The following is an 18394-nucleotide window of genomic DNA, read 5'->3' as shown; positions in this document are numbered from 1 at the left end:
CAGGGAAAGACCCCCTACAAACAACACGTAGCCAGCCTGGTTTTAGTATAGGTCTGCTTTTATTTCCATATTCAGCTCTTTGAGGGAGATGTCCTTTCACAATCTGAAAGGAGGAGGATATAGCCCGCTGTAGTGCTGCTTCAGCACACTAAAACACATCATACGAAAAATGGTTCTGTTGACTTTTCCCCAAACAAAATGAACACCTGTCCATGCACTCGGGACATAGAAAGAGTTCTGGAACAGAAACATCGTGCGTGTGTGTAAGACAGAGGTGCACCGATGAATCTCACCTTGCTGGCAATAGTCAAAAACTGCCAGTTGGTAAGTACTGTACGGGAGTCAGTAAGTAAATACTGGTAGTAGTGGATTTAAAAAGAAAAAAAAAAAAGAATCAAACCCTTAAAAAAAAATAATAAAAATTTAAAAGCAGCGCCTTTCCGGTATCTCACTGCAGCAGGCAGCAAGACTTAAAGGCACTACAATGTGTCAGAATGGAGAAAGTCTGGTGCATCCACCCCTCCAGAGTGCAAGAATATGGATTAAAAATTCCGAAGTTGATGTAGACTTTCTGAAAATGAACAAACTTCTTTTCAGCACAAGATATGGTGGTGCTGCAGAAAAGGAAAAAGAGAGGCGAGTTAGCTACTATGCCTTTATACAAAGAGCTCAACCTTCCCACAGATGCTAGCTGATGACAGGCTGCAAAAGCATGTTTTTCACCCATTCTTAAACTGATGTTTGTTTAAATGCAGACGCTTGGCAGCTGCTCTCCCCCTTCCTTCCATAAAAGATCTCCTGTGTATGGGACACAGATAAGCCAGATCCAGCTATAGTCAAAGGTGTCAAGGCTATTAATTTTTTCTACCAGTACAAGAGGGGCACTCCTCATATTTTACTTTGACTCCTTAGATATATGGAGGCTGAAGAGCTGTTGGGTGACTTAGAGCTGCAAAAGGCATTCTTCCAGCCTCCCCTTAAGTGAAGGCCTAACATGACAAAGCAGGAATGCAGTGCAGGTTTTAAGTCCCGCATGCCTTCACTATTAAAATATCTTCTCCCTCCTCAATACAACAATATCAAGCTTCCTAAAGGACATTTCCTACAATAATGACTGAAAGTAGCCTCTATTTTCAACATACAAATACATAATATGAATTCATAAACAGGAATTGGCAAAAGCACTGGATTAAACAAAACATTTAATCACAAGGAGCGACAGCCAGTAATGAGAGCCTGCCACTACCTGAATTCTACCCAACATTTCTAGAAAACGATAGCAGAGTTCATGTGGATATTTAAACATCTACTCAAATTTATATCAGCCCACAGTCAACTTGCTGCATAATCTTCAGTATAGTATTTAAACTCCGTCCAGTCTTCAACTAACATGCAATTCTTCCGAAAGGTGGAACTTCTACCTAATACTAAATACAATTCCTTCTACTGACAGAACTGTAGAGTCTGCAATTCAGTGTGTTTAAAAGCTGACCCTGACTCTGACATGGGTTTGATCACTCCGGGAAGACAAGACATACAGAGTATTCTGCTCAGTACAGCTCAATCTGACTGTCTGTGATTACTTTTAAAAAAAGCTTTTGTTTATCCCCTTCTAGCCACAGATAAGACATAAACCAACTCAGAAAAATAACATATTCACTCCTGCAACAGACAGACCTAACTTTCCCAAGCAAATTATTGAAACTATAGCAACAGCTGACAGAAAAAGTTTCTCTCTACTGAGAGGTATGCCATCTTACCACAGTTTTGTTAATTACTCTGGTTCTGCAAGGGTAATAATTTCTTCATTGATAAAAAATTCAACAGTCTCCTCCTCCCAGTCATCGACATTGCTGTCCAGCTCATCTGTGTCTACCCCTGGAACAGAGAAAACATTAACACTGAATGCATCAAACACGGCAGCAAGGGAAAGATTTGATGCTCATAACAAGGACATGCTAAATACATTAAATGACAAACAAGCATTATTGTCTCCCACCACAGGGTTTTCTGGTCAAATGCAGCACATAAATCTCTTCGTGGTCTTATCCCAAGGTCAAGCCAATGCTTGCCTTGAAATGTACAGAGGTGAGGTAAAACACTGATAGCAAAATCTGGCAGCCAGCAATATTTGATCTTTCTCCCATGGAAAAAAAAAATTGAGCTCTGTTGTGATTCAGCATAAAGAGTATAAATAACCTCCAGAGAAGAAGGGACTGGCTTTGGCAGGAAACAGAGGGAGAGAAGTGGATGAACCCCCAGAACAAGGTAGTTATTTTGTAAAAAGCAGCAGGTATCTAGCAGCAAGTCTTTACAAGTACTACGCGTGGCTTACCTCCTCGAAGCTCTAAACGCTCGTTCCTCTGCTCCATGTATAACTCTTGTGCCATCTTGCGGTACTTTCTGAACTCCTCCATCATTGTACGTCTCCTTTCCACGAGCTCCTACAGAGGCAGGAAGAAGTCGTTAAACTTTCAAATCCACATGGGATGCATTTGTTAGCAAGTCAACCTTTTTTTTTCCTCTCATGAACATACTTTCTACTGACTTAAAAAAGATTTTTCTCCTATGTAATCAAAAAGCTGTTTTGGTGAGGGCTTTTTTTTTATTATTATTTAAAAGATCTTTTCTTAATCTAAAGACCTAAAGACTGGCTAATACAGCAAGTCACTAAGAACTCTAAAAATTTTACCACCTTCGCTTAATGAGATATCACCAGTGCCTCTCCAGATTAATTACTGCTTAACCGAAGAGTTTAGTAGCACCTGTCTGAACTACCTATTGTAACTAACTCTAAACATCTAGACAGAAATGAACACACATTTGTTATAAAAGAAATTTAAATTACATATCACCATTACAAAATGACTAAGGAGAGGTTACAAGAATTTAATCTACATTATTATATTCTGAAGATGTCTTGCCTTTGAAGCTTTGGACTGGCTCAGGCGATCCTTCTGCTCAAATATCTTCGAGTATTTCTTCAGGTCCTTCTTAATTTGCTGTAAAACAGGGAATTTTATTTCAACTAGGATATCAGACTATCAATCAAAACCATCGTACTGAGTATGCCTAAGCAGGCTTTGCATTTTTGAAAACGATCTCTCTTCTAGGCAATTCCTCCTCGCTATAATTTTGCTTGTTCTTCCTGGCTTACACGTCATGTAAATGCTTCTGTACACATGCAATTAGTGAAGTCTGGACAGCTAAATTCAATTTGGTTATTCTTTATACCCTTTCACTTTACCCTAACTGTAAGAACAACTGGTCACCATTTCTATTCTGTGCTCAAAGAACAGTTAATATCTACACTCATTCCCAGAAGTGAGGTCTCCTACGGCAGTATGTTTAGGGTTTAGGTTTTTTGTTTTGTTTCTCCCTCCACCCCAATTCAGAGCAAAAGGCAATTGTGTGATTCTGTAACAGTTCAAGCTGCACCCTCAAGGAGAAGTAAACCAAGTATGGTAATAGAACAAATCCATGTCAGCAGAAAGAGCCAGTGAAATACACTACCTTTATCTGATCCTCGCTGAGCAAGGTAGCTGGTCGTGGTCTCCAGAGAAGCTGACAGAACCTGTCTTTGTTGTTTTTCTGAAGGAGACGGCCTTGGAAGGTCCATAACCAATATGCATTGTCCACCTGGAAGAGCAGTGCACCATCACAGTCAATATAAGCTGTAACTTAACATTCTGGTCCTCACGCTGTCTTAAGGGTCTTTTTTATAAAATCAGCACCATTAGACAACAGAACCAGGGTGCTCTTTTTGTTAAGTGTCTCTCTTGCACAAATCTTCAGCAAAATATTTGTTCCACTGAAGCTTTGCAAGAAATTATCTTCTGGAGGATCACAACAGTTTAAAACTAAGCCAGCCCTTCTATCATATTCTTAAGTCTCAGATTCTACACTGTACACGAGAAGATTACAACGCAGTGGTTGGAACCATGCAAAAGTAGTGACAGATGCAATAAATCCTGCTGTTCTGTGTGGACCACAAGGAGATCAAGTTTCAAACTGCTAAAGACATAATGAAAATTCAGAAAAAGGACACTCTGTTTAGACTCATGAACTGCCCTTCCAGAACTTATTCTGGAAAACCAGTAAAGCTAATGGCCTAAATAAATACTGATAAGAAATAGGCATATAAAACTATGGTGCAGGTTTTAAGTCATATGATCGGTGACAGCTGTTCATTTTCTCTTCCTAACGAATAGCCCTTTCCAACACCTCTGGAAGAGAAAGAAAAAAAGAAAACAAAAAAAGAAAGCCTTAGTACCTTGTGGCTCCACCAAGACACAGAAGTCACAATGTATCTGCCTGTAGGATCCCATTCCACATCTGAAGCTGTATAGTGTTCGGCAATATTCATCATGGTGCAGTCAGATGTATCCACAAATGCTAAGGCACCATTCATGCTGCAAAGGAAAAAACAAGACAGATTGCTTTACACACTGGTGTAACCTGGTTTTTTAAAAGCATTTCACAAGCTGCATCTTTACAGGCTCATACCAGTCTCTGTTGCTAGAAAGCAATGCGATGAATAAAAACAAAAATCCAAATAAGAATGACACTTTTGTGTCTATGTTCAGTGACCCTTAACCCATTTTATTTCAGTTCTTAAAAGTCACCATGAAAACATACTATAGGCAAGTTACAGCCAAAGTTTAACAATCATATGCTTAGACATATTTAAGTAGCGAAGACAAGATTAAAGAAAGAAATAGATTTCCAAGATGAACAGCAGCGCCTGTCTGAAAGTATGTAAAGGCAAATACTAATCAACTGGTTAATAAAAATAATTTTCACTTGCTCTAACATGAAACTTTCTTGATAGCTGTTTTACAAGAGCTTTGTCATTAAGAGGTATTGCCCACGAGGCTATGACAACAACAAATGCACTACAAGAGCCATGTGCATGTTGCAAACTGGGTTAGTTGAGAGTCAATATTTAACTTTAACAGATGAAAAGTGTTTCTAAATATCCACTCTTCTTTTGATGTGGCAAAAATAGCAAGTAAGAGTTACAAAGGACCAAGCTACATTATGAAATTGCAACCCTTCCTTTGCAAAGCTATTTCAAGATTACATAGTAATGCAATGTTCATGGAGATACCAAGTACTTCTTGAGGAGATACTCTAGTCTTTTTCCTTCTTAAAATTAATGTGGTGTTCAGTAACCTGCGCAGTACTCACCTTCTGAGGCCAGCCAACACTACAAATTGCCCTTGAGGACTCCAAAATATCGTGTTTGCCTGCTGTTTGTCAAACGTTTCTGGAAAGAAACAAAAGAAATTCAGAAGAAGATCTCAATCCAATGCCATCAGTTAGCTTACAAGCAGCCAACTCCAACCATTCCTGAAGACACTTCTGAACTCTGCAAGCAAGTCCTAACAACAGTCCTTAGCTCTACACTTCTAAAACCCAGTAGCACCAGAACATCCAAAGCTGGCAGAAGAAAGAAAAGAAGGATATCAGAAGATCTCAACACCTAACTTGGGAATAAATTTTATCTTAAAGTGAGCCAAATCTGTGCTATCACCTCACATGAACTTCCCAAGGCCACAAAATTATTCTGGCTTGTAGGCCTTTTATTCCCATATCCTGGACTAATTCAAAGTGAAAACAGTTTAGCTGACACCAGAAAATTAAGATTTCTGGAATACAACGTCAGGCATACCACCTATTGCCATACTATCCACCACAAACAGCCACAATTTTGAGTTTACTGCATCTATTGCCATGCAAAATGCTTAGCATCCACACCTTTAACTTGTTTTTCAGTCACTTACTTATGAGTTCTATTTTCCCATTGTTTTTAACATGGTAAAAAGAAACTGAAATTCGTGGAGTTTCTCCATGCAACACAGCAAACTTGCTTCCATTTGGCTCCCACGCAAAGGCTATGATGCTTTCTGTAAAAGAAAAAAAAAAAAGAGGAGTCAACACTCTGTCAAAAGGCAATACAAAGCTTTGATTTCAAGCAGTTACCAAAGAAAACCAAGATGCCGAAGAAAGGGAACCCATCAGTTAACAGACTTCACCATACAGACTACCTTTTAAAAACACAGGTTGATAAGGCAAATGCAGGGAGGTATGGGAAGTGTTTCAGTCAAACAATAGCTCCAACGTCTCTCATCTTCTACAGAATACGCTCATATTACCAGCCCTACCATCTTTATTAATAAAAGATTTTCAAATTCTGTAATTTTTCAAGTCAATCACAAGCACAAATAGCAACAGAAGTTTTCTCATTTTTACATGAGAAGCCTTACAACATGAATACTGTAGCCCCTCTCAAAAGAGTTAACTTTTTAATTATGTCACACGTTGACAAGAATTTCTAAGAACCATACAAGCATCTACTCAAAAAAGTTAAAGATCAAAAGTAAGGAAATACTTGGGATTACCTTTCATTTCCACCACATCCACTGGCACCTGTTTCTCTCTCATTCGGAATATTTCAAAGTTGGTCACTACTCCCTGTGTAAAGGCCAAGATCAGCTCATTATCCAGCACAGAAGCAGTAGAGCAAATGCTTTTATTGCTAAGCGTAGAAGGACAAGTACGCAATTAGCCTGGCAGGACGCGGGACGAGAGACAGAATCAAGATTTGTTTCTTTAATGAGAGCAGATAAATACTGTGTACCTCATCACGGAACACATTCTAAATGTTTCTGTTCCGATAAAGGATAACTGAAGAATTGCACAAAAGCATTTGTTTCTTTTCAGACTGTTGTGAAGTGTAATTAAGACAGACAAACTTAAGGCACATTGTGCACCGTGACCTATGGGTTGTTCAACAACTGCTTATCAGTGAGTAGGAAAAGAGATGAGGCGTATAGCTCCCAACAGAAGTCCAAGATGCCACTAAAGTCAAAGCAAATCTTGGATGCAAATATTACATACCTTTTGCTCTCCACATGCCTCAAATTAAAACGAAAAATAGCTTTGACATCACATAATTTACATTGTCTACATTAAAAGACAGTACTGTAAGAAAATGAGGTGTCAGCATAAGACAGAACCAAATTTTATGAATATAATCAGAATCCACTTACCTGTGTGCCTTTGGGAGTCCTGTCTACCTTCACACACAGGTAATCCCCGTTCTTCTGCCAGTGGAGTTTACAATCTACGACATTGAACAAATTCCGCACACGAATTTCTTGTCTAGAAGGCAGCTGCATCAAAGTCACTCTTGCTGGGATGTCTTTGTCCTCAGGCACCCAGAAAGCAATTATGTTACCACCTGGAGACCATGAGAAGTCTCTACAGGAAGAAAGTTAAAAATATGCCATTTTAATTTTTAGTTAGAGATACTACAAGCAGAAACCATTTTAATCATTGTATCTGAATGTTGCAGACAAATATCAACTCTCAGTAATAACGACAGATACAGACAAGCAACTGAGGACAATTTAATAACCTTACACATATCATACCAAAACAGATTTTTAACCTGCTATTTAAACTTGCTACATGACCAACGTTATCAAAACCATACACTTCACTAAAGAGTAGGGGTTACACCCAGTGTATCTTTACGAAAGGATACTCACCTTATCCCAGTGATTTTCAAGCTTTTTTTGTCCAACAAACCCATAGACTAAAAGAAGAGAAAGATGTGAATTTTCAAGTTAGTAACATTCTTGAATTTACACACACCCCTTCTACTCTTATTATTAGAGCACATAAACTAGGAAACTGTAGTTTTCAGAGATCCTGTATCCCTATTTTTTATTATGAATGTTTGTATACCACAATTACAAATAAAATAAAAATTGCTGTATAGAATTAATGAGCACAGCAGCCTGAATTATGATGAAAAAGCAAAACAGACTAGATTAGGCTGCAATTTATAATGCATTTTGGGTTCTCTGGTGCTGAGAGACTTGGATAGATTGGACCGATGGGCCAATGCTAATGGAATGTGCTTCAACAAGGCCAAGTGCGGGGTCCTGCACTTGGGCCACACCAACCCCCTGCAGCGCTACAGCCTTGGGGCAGTGTGGCTGGAGAGCTGCCTGGCAGAAAAGGACCTGGGGGTTCTAATTGACAAGCGGCTGAACGTGAGCCAGCAGTGTGCCCAGGTGGCCAAGAGGGCCAATGGCATCCTGGCTTGTATTAGACATAGTGTGACCAGCAGAAGGAGGGAGGTGATTGTCCCCCTGTACTCAGCACCCCTTGAGTATTGTGTTCAGTTTTGGGCACCTCAAAACGAGAGAAATATCGAGGTGCTGGAGCGAGTGCAGAGGAGGGCAAGGAAGCTGGTGAAGGGCCTGGAGAATAACTCTTATGAGGAGCGATTGAAGGAGCTGGGACTGTTTAGTTTGAGGACGAGGAGGCTGAGGGGAGACCTCATCACTCTCTACAACTACTTGAAGGGACATTGTAGAGAGGTTGGTGCTGGTCTCTTCTCACAGGTAATTAGCGATAGAACAAGAGGGAATGGCTTCAAGCTGCAGCAGGGTAGGTTTAGGCTGGACATCAGGAAAAAATTCTTCACAGAAAGAGTGGTCGGACACTGGGATAGGCTGCCCAGGGAGGTGGCGGAGTCACCATCCCTGAACGTGTTTAAGACTCATTTAGACATGGTGTTAAGGGATATGGTGTAAGGGAGAACTTTGTAGAGTGGAGTTGATGGTTGGACTCGATGATCCCAAGGGTCTTTTCCAACCTAAATGATTCTATCTGCTACCAAGAGCTGGGAGGCATCACATAACCGTGATCCTTATTGACTCTTGTAAGTAGTATATTGAACTGTCTAGTCCTTCTAAAAGTGTGCTGTGAAATTTACTGTGAGGCTCAGCTAAAGTTTTTCACCCAGGAAAGAACAAGACAAGAGCAAATGGATTTCTTCCCTTTTAAGCCCAGCTCTAGAGTGTATTATTAAAATGTATCCTTTAAAATAGATACCATGGGAAAGACTGACATTGTAATGCAATAAGCGTTATGCAAAAAACAGGAAGGACTTACAGGTGTTTCATAGATACTGAGGGTATCTGAAGTCATTCGAGCAAAGAATTTACCATCATGACTCCATCTAAGCAAATAAAAAGAAAGAATATTAGATACGAACTGCCTTTTTATTAAACGGAGTCTGGGACTACTTGTTCTCTCTATTCTAATTCTGTTTCTCAACCTACTTAAAAATAGGCCAGTGAGCTGAGTTTTCACAGTGGAATCCTCGCTTCTTTTGCCCTGTCAAAATATCCCAAATGATAATGGCCTGAGGGTCATCCTGCGTGTCCATCAAAGGGCTGAAGGTCACTAAGTACCTACAAAAGAAATAATCGGTTTCACTATCGAAACTTCATCCAATATGTCAGCACAAGCAGGCTTTCATCCAAATAAAATTTAAATACAGTGCACTTTCAAACAGCAGTTTCTCTAATGGGATTTTTTAGAGAGGAGGAAGAAATAAGAACAGTATGATAAAGGGAGAGAAAGCTTCCAAGACACAGTATTTCCCTGTGCAAGGGAAGTGCAAGTCTTCCCATACTGATGTTACAAGAAAGGGGAAACTCACCAAATACACTGTTACCTAATTAAATAGTTTTGCCATGAGAACATCACTGGTTTCGAACTGAACATAAATCCATTGACCTTAGCCAACCTGAACTATAGGTATGCTAGACTTCTCCATTTAAAGATAAATAATCTGTCTTTAACGCAATAAAACATAAAACCTAATTGCTTCCAAATAAAATCTCAGTCCTGAAATTATTTTAGCCTTCTCTACAGAGCCCTTTAACGTTAAAGAATGCTTAAGGAATTAATTTCAGTACTACAGATTTGGAGGATGCTACTCAACTGAAACTTTTCAGAGAACTAGAAATCTAACACTGGAGACATCCCATCCAACTAAAGAGGAAAAAACATGGTCTTCTCCTTTGGGATAATAACGTCTTTGACAGAACTTGGCAGCTCAGTTTTGTAGACCAATTATTCCAGATTACGTTAAGTATCTTTCCTGAAGTCAAAGAAAAGCCAGGCAGAGTTTCACTCACTCTAAGAAGGATTTACACATGGAAAGCAGTACTTCCAAAGGCAAAAGAAAACCGAATACTCCACCCACACAAGATTTGAAAGCACAGCAGCCAGAATGTGCGCGCTTCATGCTCTTCATCCCTTTGCCCAAATCAATGCCATACACCATACCTTTCACAGGGTGAGAAGTCGATAAGCTGCACTCCCTGGTGACTAAACCTTTGAATCTGCTTGAACTTCTCTCCACCCCAAAGTGCGATGCCTCTCTGGTGGAACGTAGCCAAGTAGGTACCCTTCGGGGACCAACGTACATAAGTTTCTGTCCACCGCTGCATTTAAAAAAATAAAACAAGTACATGCAAAGGTTTAATTTCACAATGGATTCCCCTAAAAGGGAAAGAATTAAATGTGTGGTTTGTAGCATCACATTTTACAAATCCATTTACTAAGTGAAGATCTCGGATTTAGTGATACCTTGGACTAGTTGTGGAGTTTAATTTCATGCACATAATGCACAGTACTTATTCTTCCAGTTGGAAACTGTCAATTGAGACATTTTCAACTTACTGATCACCAAAAACATTTTCCAGGTACGGTGACAACCTTTGTACAGTAACAATTAAACCCACCTAAGAGGCTTGGGTTTCCTTGTTGTCTTTCAGTCCTGGAAAGAACATACTCTTCTTAGAAGTAAGGGTGTTATTTCAAATTTCTCAAAACAATACCGCTCCTGACCTTCAGCTAAATTAGAGAGATATCAGCAGTACAGACCACGGCGATGAGCAAAATTACTCATCATCCCAGAGCCAACTTCTTTCTACTGTAATGTGTAATGGTTATTAAAGAAAATGCTTCTGGGTACCAACAGTTCTCAGCAAGTCAGCTGCCTGCAGCAGACAGGCACGCTAACTCTCCCTTTTATATGCTATTACCAAACCAGCTATTCCTCTTTTGCACCTTTGCGGTCAGCAAAAAGTCATCAGAAGCAGCATACTTTAGCACATACTCAGCTCTAATGAATAGTACTACTCCTCAAACACTGACGTTGCATTTTCAGGTCTTTCTGAATCATGTATAATGTACAGACGAAGGAAGCAAATAGGCATTATGGACCAGTTAAAAAAAAAAAAAAACAACAAAAAACAAAACGCCCACCATAAACAAGTTAACTCTACATTTGTTTTACCTAAGCAGTTAAGGCTAATTCTAAAGGATGTAATTTCACCGCTCCTCTTCAGAAGGAAAAGTATTTCAACAATGAGGAAAAAAATATCGTTTTAAAAATGAAAAACCCGAAGTGTCATAAAGTGAATGAGACTGACAGTGTAGCTGCAATGTACAGCACTTCCAGGACACTCACTGCTCTGTCCTCAATTTGAACAGGTTCCTTGATATCATTCCAAAAAATGGAGGTCCGGTCTCCTGACTCGAAGATCACGCTGTACTGATCCCTACAATCAGGATCTTCCAACCAGTATCGAAGATTCCCCTAAGAAAAAAAGAAGCAAGAAGATTATTGATGAGTTAAAGGGTAAAAAGACACGTTCCCCAAATTAGTATCTACCTGGCAGGTGGAGGTCGGTCTTACACAGAGCGTGGAACTTTGGAGTCTTACCATTGCAAACAAGTCTTTAAAGTGAAATTAAACAATTCAAACTACCAGTTACTGGAGGCTAAGAGAACAGATCATAAAAAGGTGGACCTCCAAGGTGGTCTGATGACTTTTAACGCTTCCTACTTAAAATAACTATAAGGGTTTTCTTAGTGTTTGGTTTTTTTTTTTTTTTTAAACTAACCCTTCCTTCCCCCACAGGACTTTTCACAAGCTAGCGGTAACAAACACAGAAGTTTGCCTCAAACATTAAAAAATATGAGAAGATGCTTTCGAAATTCTATTTTTAAATGACTTGTGCAAAATCATTGTTTACTCTTAAGTTTTACCATATGTAGAACTACTAAGCAGAACCACTAAGCTGCTCCTGTCACTTCATGACACTGAGAATGAAGGAACAGGAACATGTGATCACTAGTGCTACTTATAACAACACTATTAAACCATCGTTTCTATTTTCACGTGAACACTCCAGCAATGAAGTAATCATTTCATATTATGCTGAATATTCTTTCCACTCTTCCAAAAAGTCCTTACCAAATCCTTAAATGGCTGTTTCTCAGGGATTTCCCATTCATCACTGATTGTCATGTACCTGAAAGAGCAATTTGATTGGTTACACTCCGTGCAGGTACTCTTGATTAGAATCCCAAAATCTACAGATATACACGATAGCTGCACTCACTTATCAAAGTCCGTGAAAAGGTTGACTCTGAAAGTGTGCTGTTTATCCAGTTTGTATCCATCTGCATTCTTCACAGCATCCACCGCATGAGATGGAGACATGTACTCCAGAAAGATGTACCTACAATGAAGGAAGACAAAAGTAGGAAATCATCGTTGACTACATAACAGGCTCATAATAAAAACGCAAGCAAATAAATAAATAAAATAAAAAAGAAACAATGGGGATGAACTAAGAACTCAGTACAGAGCATCTACAAAATAACTTCTTGTCTTGCCACTAACCAATTAGGGTCAAAAGCAATTAATCTCCATTTTGGCTACAGGCACATATACACTTTTCAGCTGTATTGGCTTGACCTGAATTAAACTGATATCCTTTCTGTAAATGGGCTAGACCAAGTGACAAATGCAAGTTCAATGCAACACAATGAGAACAATGAGAGCTAGTAACAGGCAGGTTAAGTACACAGCTCTTTCCAGCTGAATAACAGATCATGTTTAGAAATTGTAAATCTTGCTGTTATAGGCATCACAAAGCACCACTCTTGTTTTTCAACTACACTGAATATAATTCAGTTTCCTTCTTGCCACTCATCCAATCTAGCTCGTAGCACAGCAGACTTAAAATTAACAGTATCCTGAAGACTGTCAGATACTGCCTCAGAGAGGGCCACGAACACAGAGACAGAACAATTTTCTCACACTGACCTTACAGAATCAGCAATCCCTCCACTCCAGAAAACCCACCTTTTTTTATGCTTTCTAAACTATGAATTCATCCTAAAGTCTGGAATATATGCTACTCCAACCCCAGTAATACCTCATATTTATCAGACTGATTTTTCCCTGGTTTTATGGAGAGAAACTTTCTCTCCCTTGCCCTCTCCCTTTAGGACTTGATAATTTCTGGTTAGCTTTCTTCTCAATTTCAGACGCTGCAATTAACCAGGAACAGGGATCAGAAGTTTGCAAAGGGGAAAAGGGCCCTGGAAAGGGCTTGATGAACTTAAGAAAGCTGGAGTCACTAATGTAAGCGTAAGCACTGGCAACCAGAGACATAATATTGACAGTCCATTTTGCAACAGTACATCCACTGCTCCTAAGTTTTTAACTAAAACAGACCTTTAACCTATTCAGTAGCCATGACAGAAAATTAACAAAAACCCCCTCATTTAGTACCATAATTAATACCCCCCAACACTGTAGCTTAATGAGCTATTAAGCTTCTTGGCTCCCTCGGGAACTTGTGCTCGTCACTGAAACTGGATGTCAGGATCGTACAGACTAAGGTAGAAAAAAGCGATGAGCATGACTGTGAGGTCACCATAAAAACTGGCCATAAAGTATTGACACTAGTAATCAAGGGTAAGTCAGAGGAGTGTTTCAATCCAATTTCCAGTAAAAGTTATAAGCACTTACCCTTTTGTCTTCCCATCTGCTTCCGGGTAAAATTCATTGATAATTTTACCAAACTTGGAAAATATTTTGTGGATGACATTCTTCAGTTTCTCAAGTCGGTCTGGTCCAACCTGGGGAACATTATCCACAACGATTACTGAGTCGATTCCATCTGCTTCCTGCGGCTGATCTTTCAGTACATCACCAAGTAATTCTGCAAAGAAAACGCATACATGAAACTAAGGCACCAGTCTACATCATTGAGGAGGAAGACAGAAAGGTGAAAAGAATAGTGACAGTAAGAGAAGAGGGAGACTTCAAGTTTCAGGAAAATTATTCGAGAGTCATTTAAGAAACTTGGTAGTGAATGAACGTACTACCAGAGAAACAACTGAAGTGCATACACAGCACTCCAACAAGACTTCCTTGCTAAGAGGAATGTTTACACAGTTTCTTGACAAACTTCAAGCAGTTAACTCTTGAAATCTTTCTTAAAGAAATACCTTACATTGAGGACATCAACATGTACACTATTAGCTTGTTTAAGGAGTTGGAACTGGCTCAAGAAGTCCTCAAAATTGCCAATAAAGCGGACAACTATAAGATTTATTACTCAAGCTCTGACTAGTAACCTTGCTCAAATTATAACCAGATGACTTTGATAAAAAGAAATGTAACATGTACCTCCCTCCCACATTACAAGAATTTTAGCATAATTCAAAACTATCTGCCATACTGGAAGCTCTGCATGTCTTAGCATCATTATAATTATGTTTGAGAACTCACGCTCCATCTAAACCTTTAATTAAACACAGAAATGAAGGTCTAAGACAAGAAACTTAAAGCCATATTTAAGCATGCAGCAAGCGAAGACAAGCACACACCTTTTTATACTCTGGATATTCTTCAACCATACTAATCCCCTTTCCTATATCATCTTACAAACTTTGAGAGTACTTGCTGGTGAGACTGTTTGTTCAGTCCCTGCACTGTCAGCTTCAAGTTTCTTTCTACTGGGAAGAGACTGCTTACAGCATTGTTGAAGTTTCCCACATGCAGAAGGGAGTACACTCGGAAGGACTTAACTCTGCAGCTGTGGCTGAAGTACCACAGTAAAAGAGCCCTTAGCAGGGAACAGCAGATTGAAAATTGGGAAAAAGTCAAGCACAAGAAAAGTTCATTAAAAAAATCCAGAGGTAACAACAGATATTCTGATGGCACAAAACCATACAGGTCATTGCGGATGAGCAAAAAACTTCACAGGAAGATAGAGGCACTGGTCCTCTTGTAATGAGGTGCCTCCTTACAAGGCACAGTCTTGTAAGGAGTAAGCACAGTCACAGACAATGACAACTTCAAGAGCACTATTTGAAACAAATAGGTAGGCAAAGAAGTAGAAGAAAAATGGAACATAGAGCAAAAACCTGATTTCTTTCAAAAGCACAGCAGTGGGTATAAGGAATCACTCTGTAGAGAGTATTTTCTACGGCACAGACTAAAAGTGGTTTAAGTTACTGCCAAAGGAATTTTGGATCACCTTCCCCTCCTTCTTTAACTTTTTGCTGCAAAGTTGAAAGCTGACTCAAATTGTCACAGATCCAGAAGAGAACACAGATGAGTGCTGCAAGTTAACATCCTAGTATTTACTGGACCTCAAGATAATCTTTCAGAAGGAAGCCATTCTCCAGGCAGCTGACCATACACTGAAGCTGTGGATAGGTAACCACTTGCCCAGGATTTAGAACACACCCAGTGAAGTGTCTACTATGCCTAGAGTAATTGTAAGGACTGAAAAGATTAATTTAAATACCTGATATTACAGTAAAATAATACGTACATTTCTTATTTACCCTATAATCCCCTATCTTAGTTTTTCCCTGCATATAAAACGAAAGCATGTCCCACAAGGACACTTCCACAGAAGCCTATGAGAAAAAAAAAATACACAAAAGGGTAATTTTTTAGGCTCTATTAGTCATTTTTTCATAACAACTTCTCACAAAAGACGTTGGAGGCCTACAGACAAAGGAATGCATATTTAGATTCATGTGCAAGAATACAATACAGTTTTGATACACTACAGGGTAACAGATTAAAGACAAATACCTACATTGTTCCACTTCTCTGCCTTAAATTCAAAATTGTGAACAAAGGAAATCTTCAAAGAGTAAGAAGCTAGTTTAGCCAGCTCTTACTCCACCCACAAGAAAAGCGGGGTGTGGTGGGTACCCAGCTATCTTCAGCTGGCCGTATTTTAAGGACTACTATCATTATCCAAACTAAAGCTTCATTGCACCTAACTGGTTATCTGACACATCCTTCTTGTGCTTGAGCTTGGATCAGCTGTGCTGCCATGCCAACACCACTCTGGCAAAAAAAGTTGAAGTAATGCACCTGAGATGGTCCAAACCTGAAGCTGGTCCAGCTCAAAGGTGTTCCTGAAGATGTAACATCACAAGCATTGAAATGAGCCTTGGCTCAGTGACACTGGGGGACTGCCTTTCTCCTTGGGGAGCCATCAGGATAAGGAGAAAGGAATAAGGAAGCTCAACAATTAACACTCAGATGGAAAGCCAGACCAGCAAGAGTGACTAAACACTGTAATTCAGCTACTAACACTGTATTATTCATACAGCTGAGAAGTTAACGAAATCAATCCCTAACAATAAAATTGGTGAGGATGGAAAATATGCCTAGTTTCTGAACAGACAGAAATTAACATAATAATCCTACATGTAGACACAGTGTATCATGCAAACACTTAACTACACAAAAAGAATCCAGCTACATACTTGCAGACAATTTTGCCAAAGTGTCTTTGAGAAACAAACGTACAAGTTAAAAGAGCTATACATGGGCTAATAAATTGAGAATAGCAAACACTTTCTTACTTTAAGATATTTGTTCTGCTGTCTTATTAAGCTAAACACAGGACTAAAACACTAGAAGGCATATATATCACCTGTATTCCATTGCCAATTGAAGTAACTGACTTATGAACAAATTATCAAATGCTTTAAGAAACGTTTTTCCAGTTCTGATACATGCAACCTAAGACCCTACAATGCGTAGGATACCCATATGTAACACCCTACAATGGCACATATGCTAGAAGAAGCACTGGCAAAATAAGTGCTATTAGGGAACTGAGATGATTTATCTAGAAAAAATTACCTGAAAAAAATATTAAACTAAAGTTCTAACTTCTATATGCCAAAACTAGGTATTCCCATAATTATCGATTAGCCATTTAAAGACAAGCAATATCCAATACTTCTGTAAGCGCCTACGTTTGCATTTTCAACTGCCAGAAATAGTTTTCCCATATTTTCTTGTTGCAAAGCACCTACATCACATCTTCATGAGCACTAACTCTCCTCAAACCCTGTATTTATCTATGGATTTCACTCTGGATGCGTGGAAAAGATAGAACAATGAAATCTACTTTGCAGACATCTGGTCAGCAAGTTAAAACTTCTGTTTTTACAGTCGAGCGTAACTAATGGAGTCAAACGGAAAGCACACGAGTTGATGATTCCACTTTGTGAGGGCAGCCCACAGATCGGTACTTCAGGTTTAATCGTGAATTTAAGAACAGCAGCAACCCCTACGGTGCACAGACACAGCAGAATAAGGCTCACTCCACAAACGCTGCTGCGATGAAGACGTGTCCTTAGCGTTACGAGCAGCCCGTTACCACACCGCCAGGGCGGGCGGGGGAAGAGCCAGCGGTCGGACCCGCCGAGCCCGGGGGACGCGGAGGGTCTCCCCACAGAGGCCCCGCCGGCCCGGCCCGGCCCGCACCGCGGCCTCCCCCGCGCCCCTCGGCGGCGGGCAGGGCCGGGCCCCCGCCGGGGCTCTCCCGCCTCCCCGCGGCCCCTCCCTTCCCCTCACGGCCGGCCCCACCAGGCCCGGGCGCCGCCGCCGGCCCAGGCCCGCACCTTCGTCGCTGATGTCGTCCACGAAGTCCTCGGGATCACTGAAGGAAATCTCGTCCTCGGGCTCGGCCGGGGCGGCGGGCGCGGCCTCCCCATCCTCCTTCCCCGCGCCGGGCTCGGCCTCCGCCGGCGCCTCGGTCTGGGCCTCCTCCGCCGCTGGCTCGGCCTCGGGCTCGGCCGGCGGCTCGGCCTCGGGCTCCGCCTCCGCTTTCTCGGGGCTTTCGCGGCCGGACTGCGGCTGAGGCGAGGGCAGCTGTGGCGGCTGCTCGGGCTCGGCAGCCTCCTCGGCGGCGGGCGGCGGCTGGGGGGGGGCTCGGCGGCGCCTCAGACTCGCCGCCTTCCTCCTGCCCCTCGCCCTCCTCTTCCTCCTGCTCCTTCTCCTCCTCCTCCTGCTGCGGCGGCGGTGGCGGCTCCGCGGGCGGCGGCGGGGGCCCGTCCGCCTGCTGGGGGTCGCGGGCCGGCGGGGCGGCGGGCGGGCTCTGCTCGGTGTCCTGCATGGGGCCGGGTGCGGGGCCGGGCCGGCCGCGCGCGGACAGCTCGAGCGCGGCGGGGAAAGGGGCGGGGGAGGGGCGGGGAGGCGCCTACGGCCGGGCCATGTGCGCCAGGCCCGGCGGGCCTCGCGCAGCGGCGCCTACCAACCGGCGCGGAACGGGGGGTATGGGGGGGAAACCCAACCCGGGCCCCGCCGCAGCTTCTGCCCAACGCTGCCTTCTCCCCACTCCGCCCTAGCTGCTGGTCTGTTCTCTCGCTCAGCCAGCGGCGGGTCCCTCTC

At 41.5% G+C, this 18394-nt stretch overlaps 1 protein-coding gene across 1 annotated transcript; it reads right to left on the bottom strand.

The window, feature by feature from the left end:
- Positions 1-40: 40 nt before the first annotated feature.
- Positions 41-18142, bottom strand: EIF3B (eukaryotic translation initiation factor 3 subunit B). The gene is given in 20 exon segments (XM_054210473.1): positions 41-614; positions 1761-1878; positions 2336-2444; positions 2925-3002; positions 3514-3639; positions 4274-4412; positions 5191-5269; positions 5787-5909; positions 6405-6477; positions 7056-7266; positions 7557-7603; positions 8974-9040; positions 9144-9275; positions 10159-10316; positions 11348-11476; positions 12137-12194; positions 12285-12404; positions 13706-13898; positions 17626-17927; positions 17929-18142. Coding segments are annotated over 19 exon segments (2439 nt in total). The 5' UTR covers positions 18120-18142; the 3' UTR covers positions 41-614; positions 1761-1774.
- Positions 18143-18394: the final 252 nt, after the last annotated feature.

This window comes from Rissa tridactyla, chromosome 8 (genome assembly GCF_028500815.1).
Source record: "Rissa tridactyla isolate bRisTri1 chromosome 8, bRisTri1.patW.cur.20221130, whole genome shotgun sequence".
NCBI classification, from domain to species: Eukaryota; Metazoa; Chordata; class Aves; order Charadriiformes; family Laridae; genus Rissa; species Rissa tridactyla.
The sequence above is the reverse complement of the archived record's forward strand: the minus strand, read 5'-3'. Positions and strand labels throughout refer to the sequence as shown.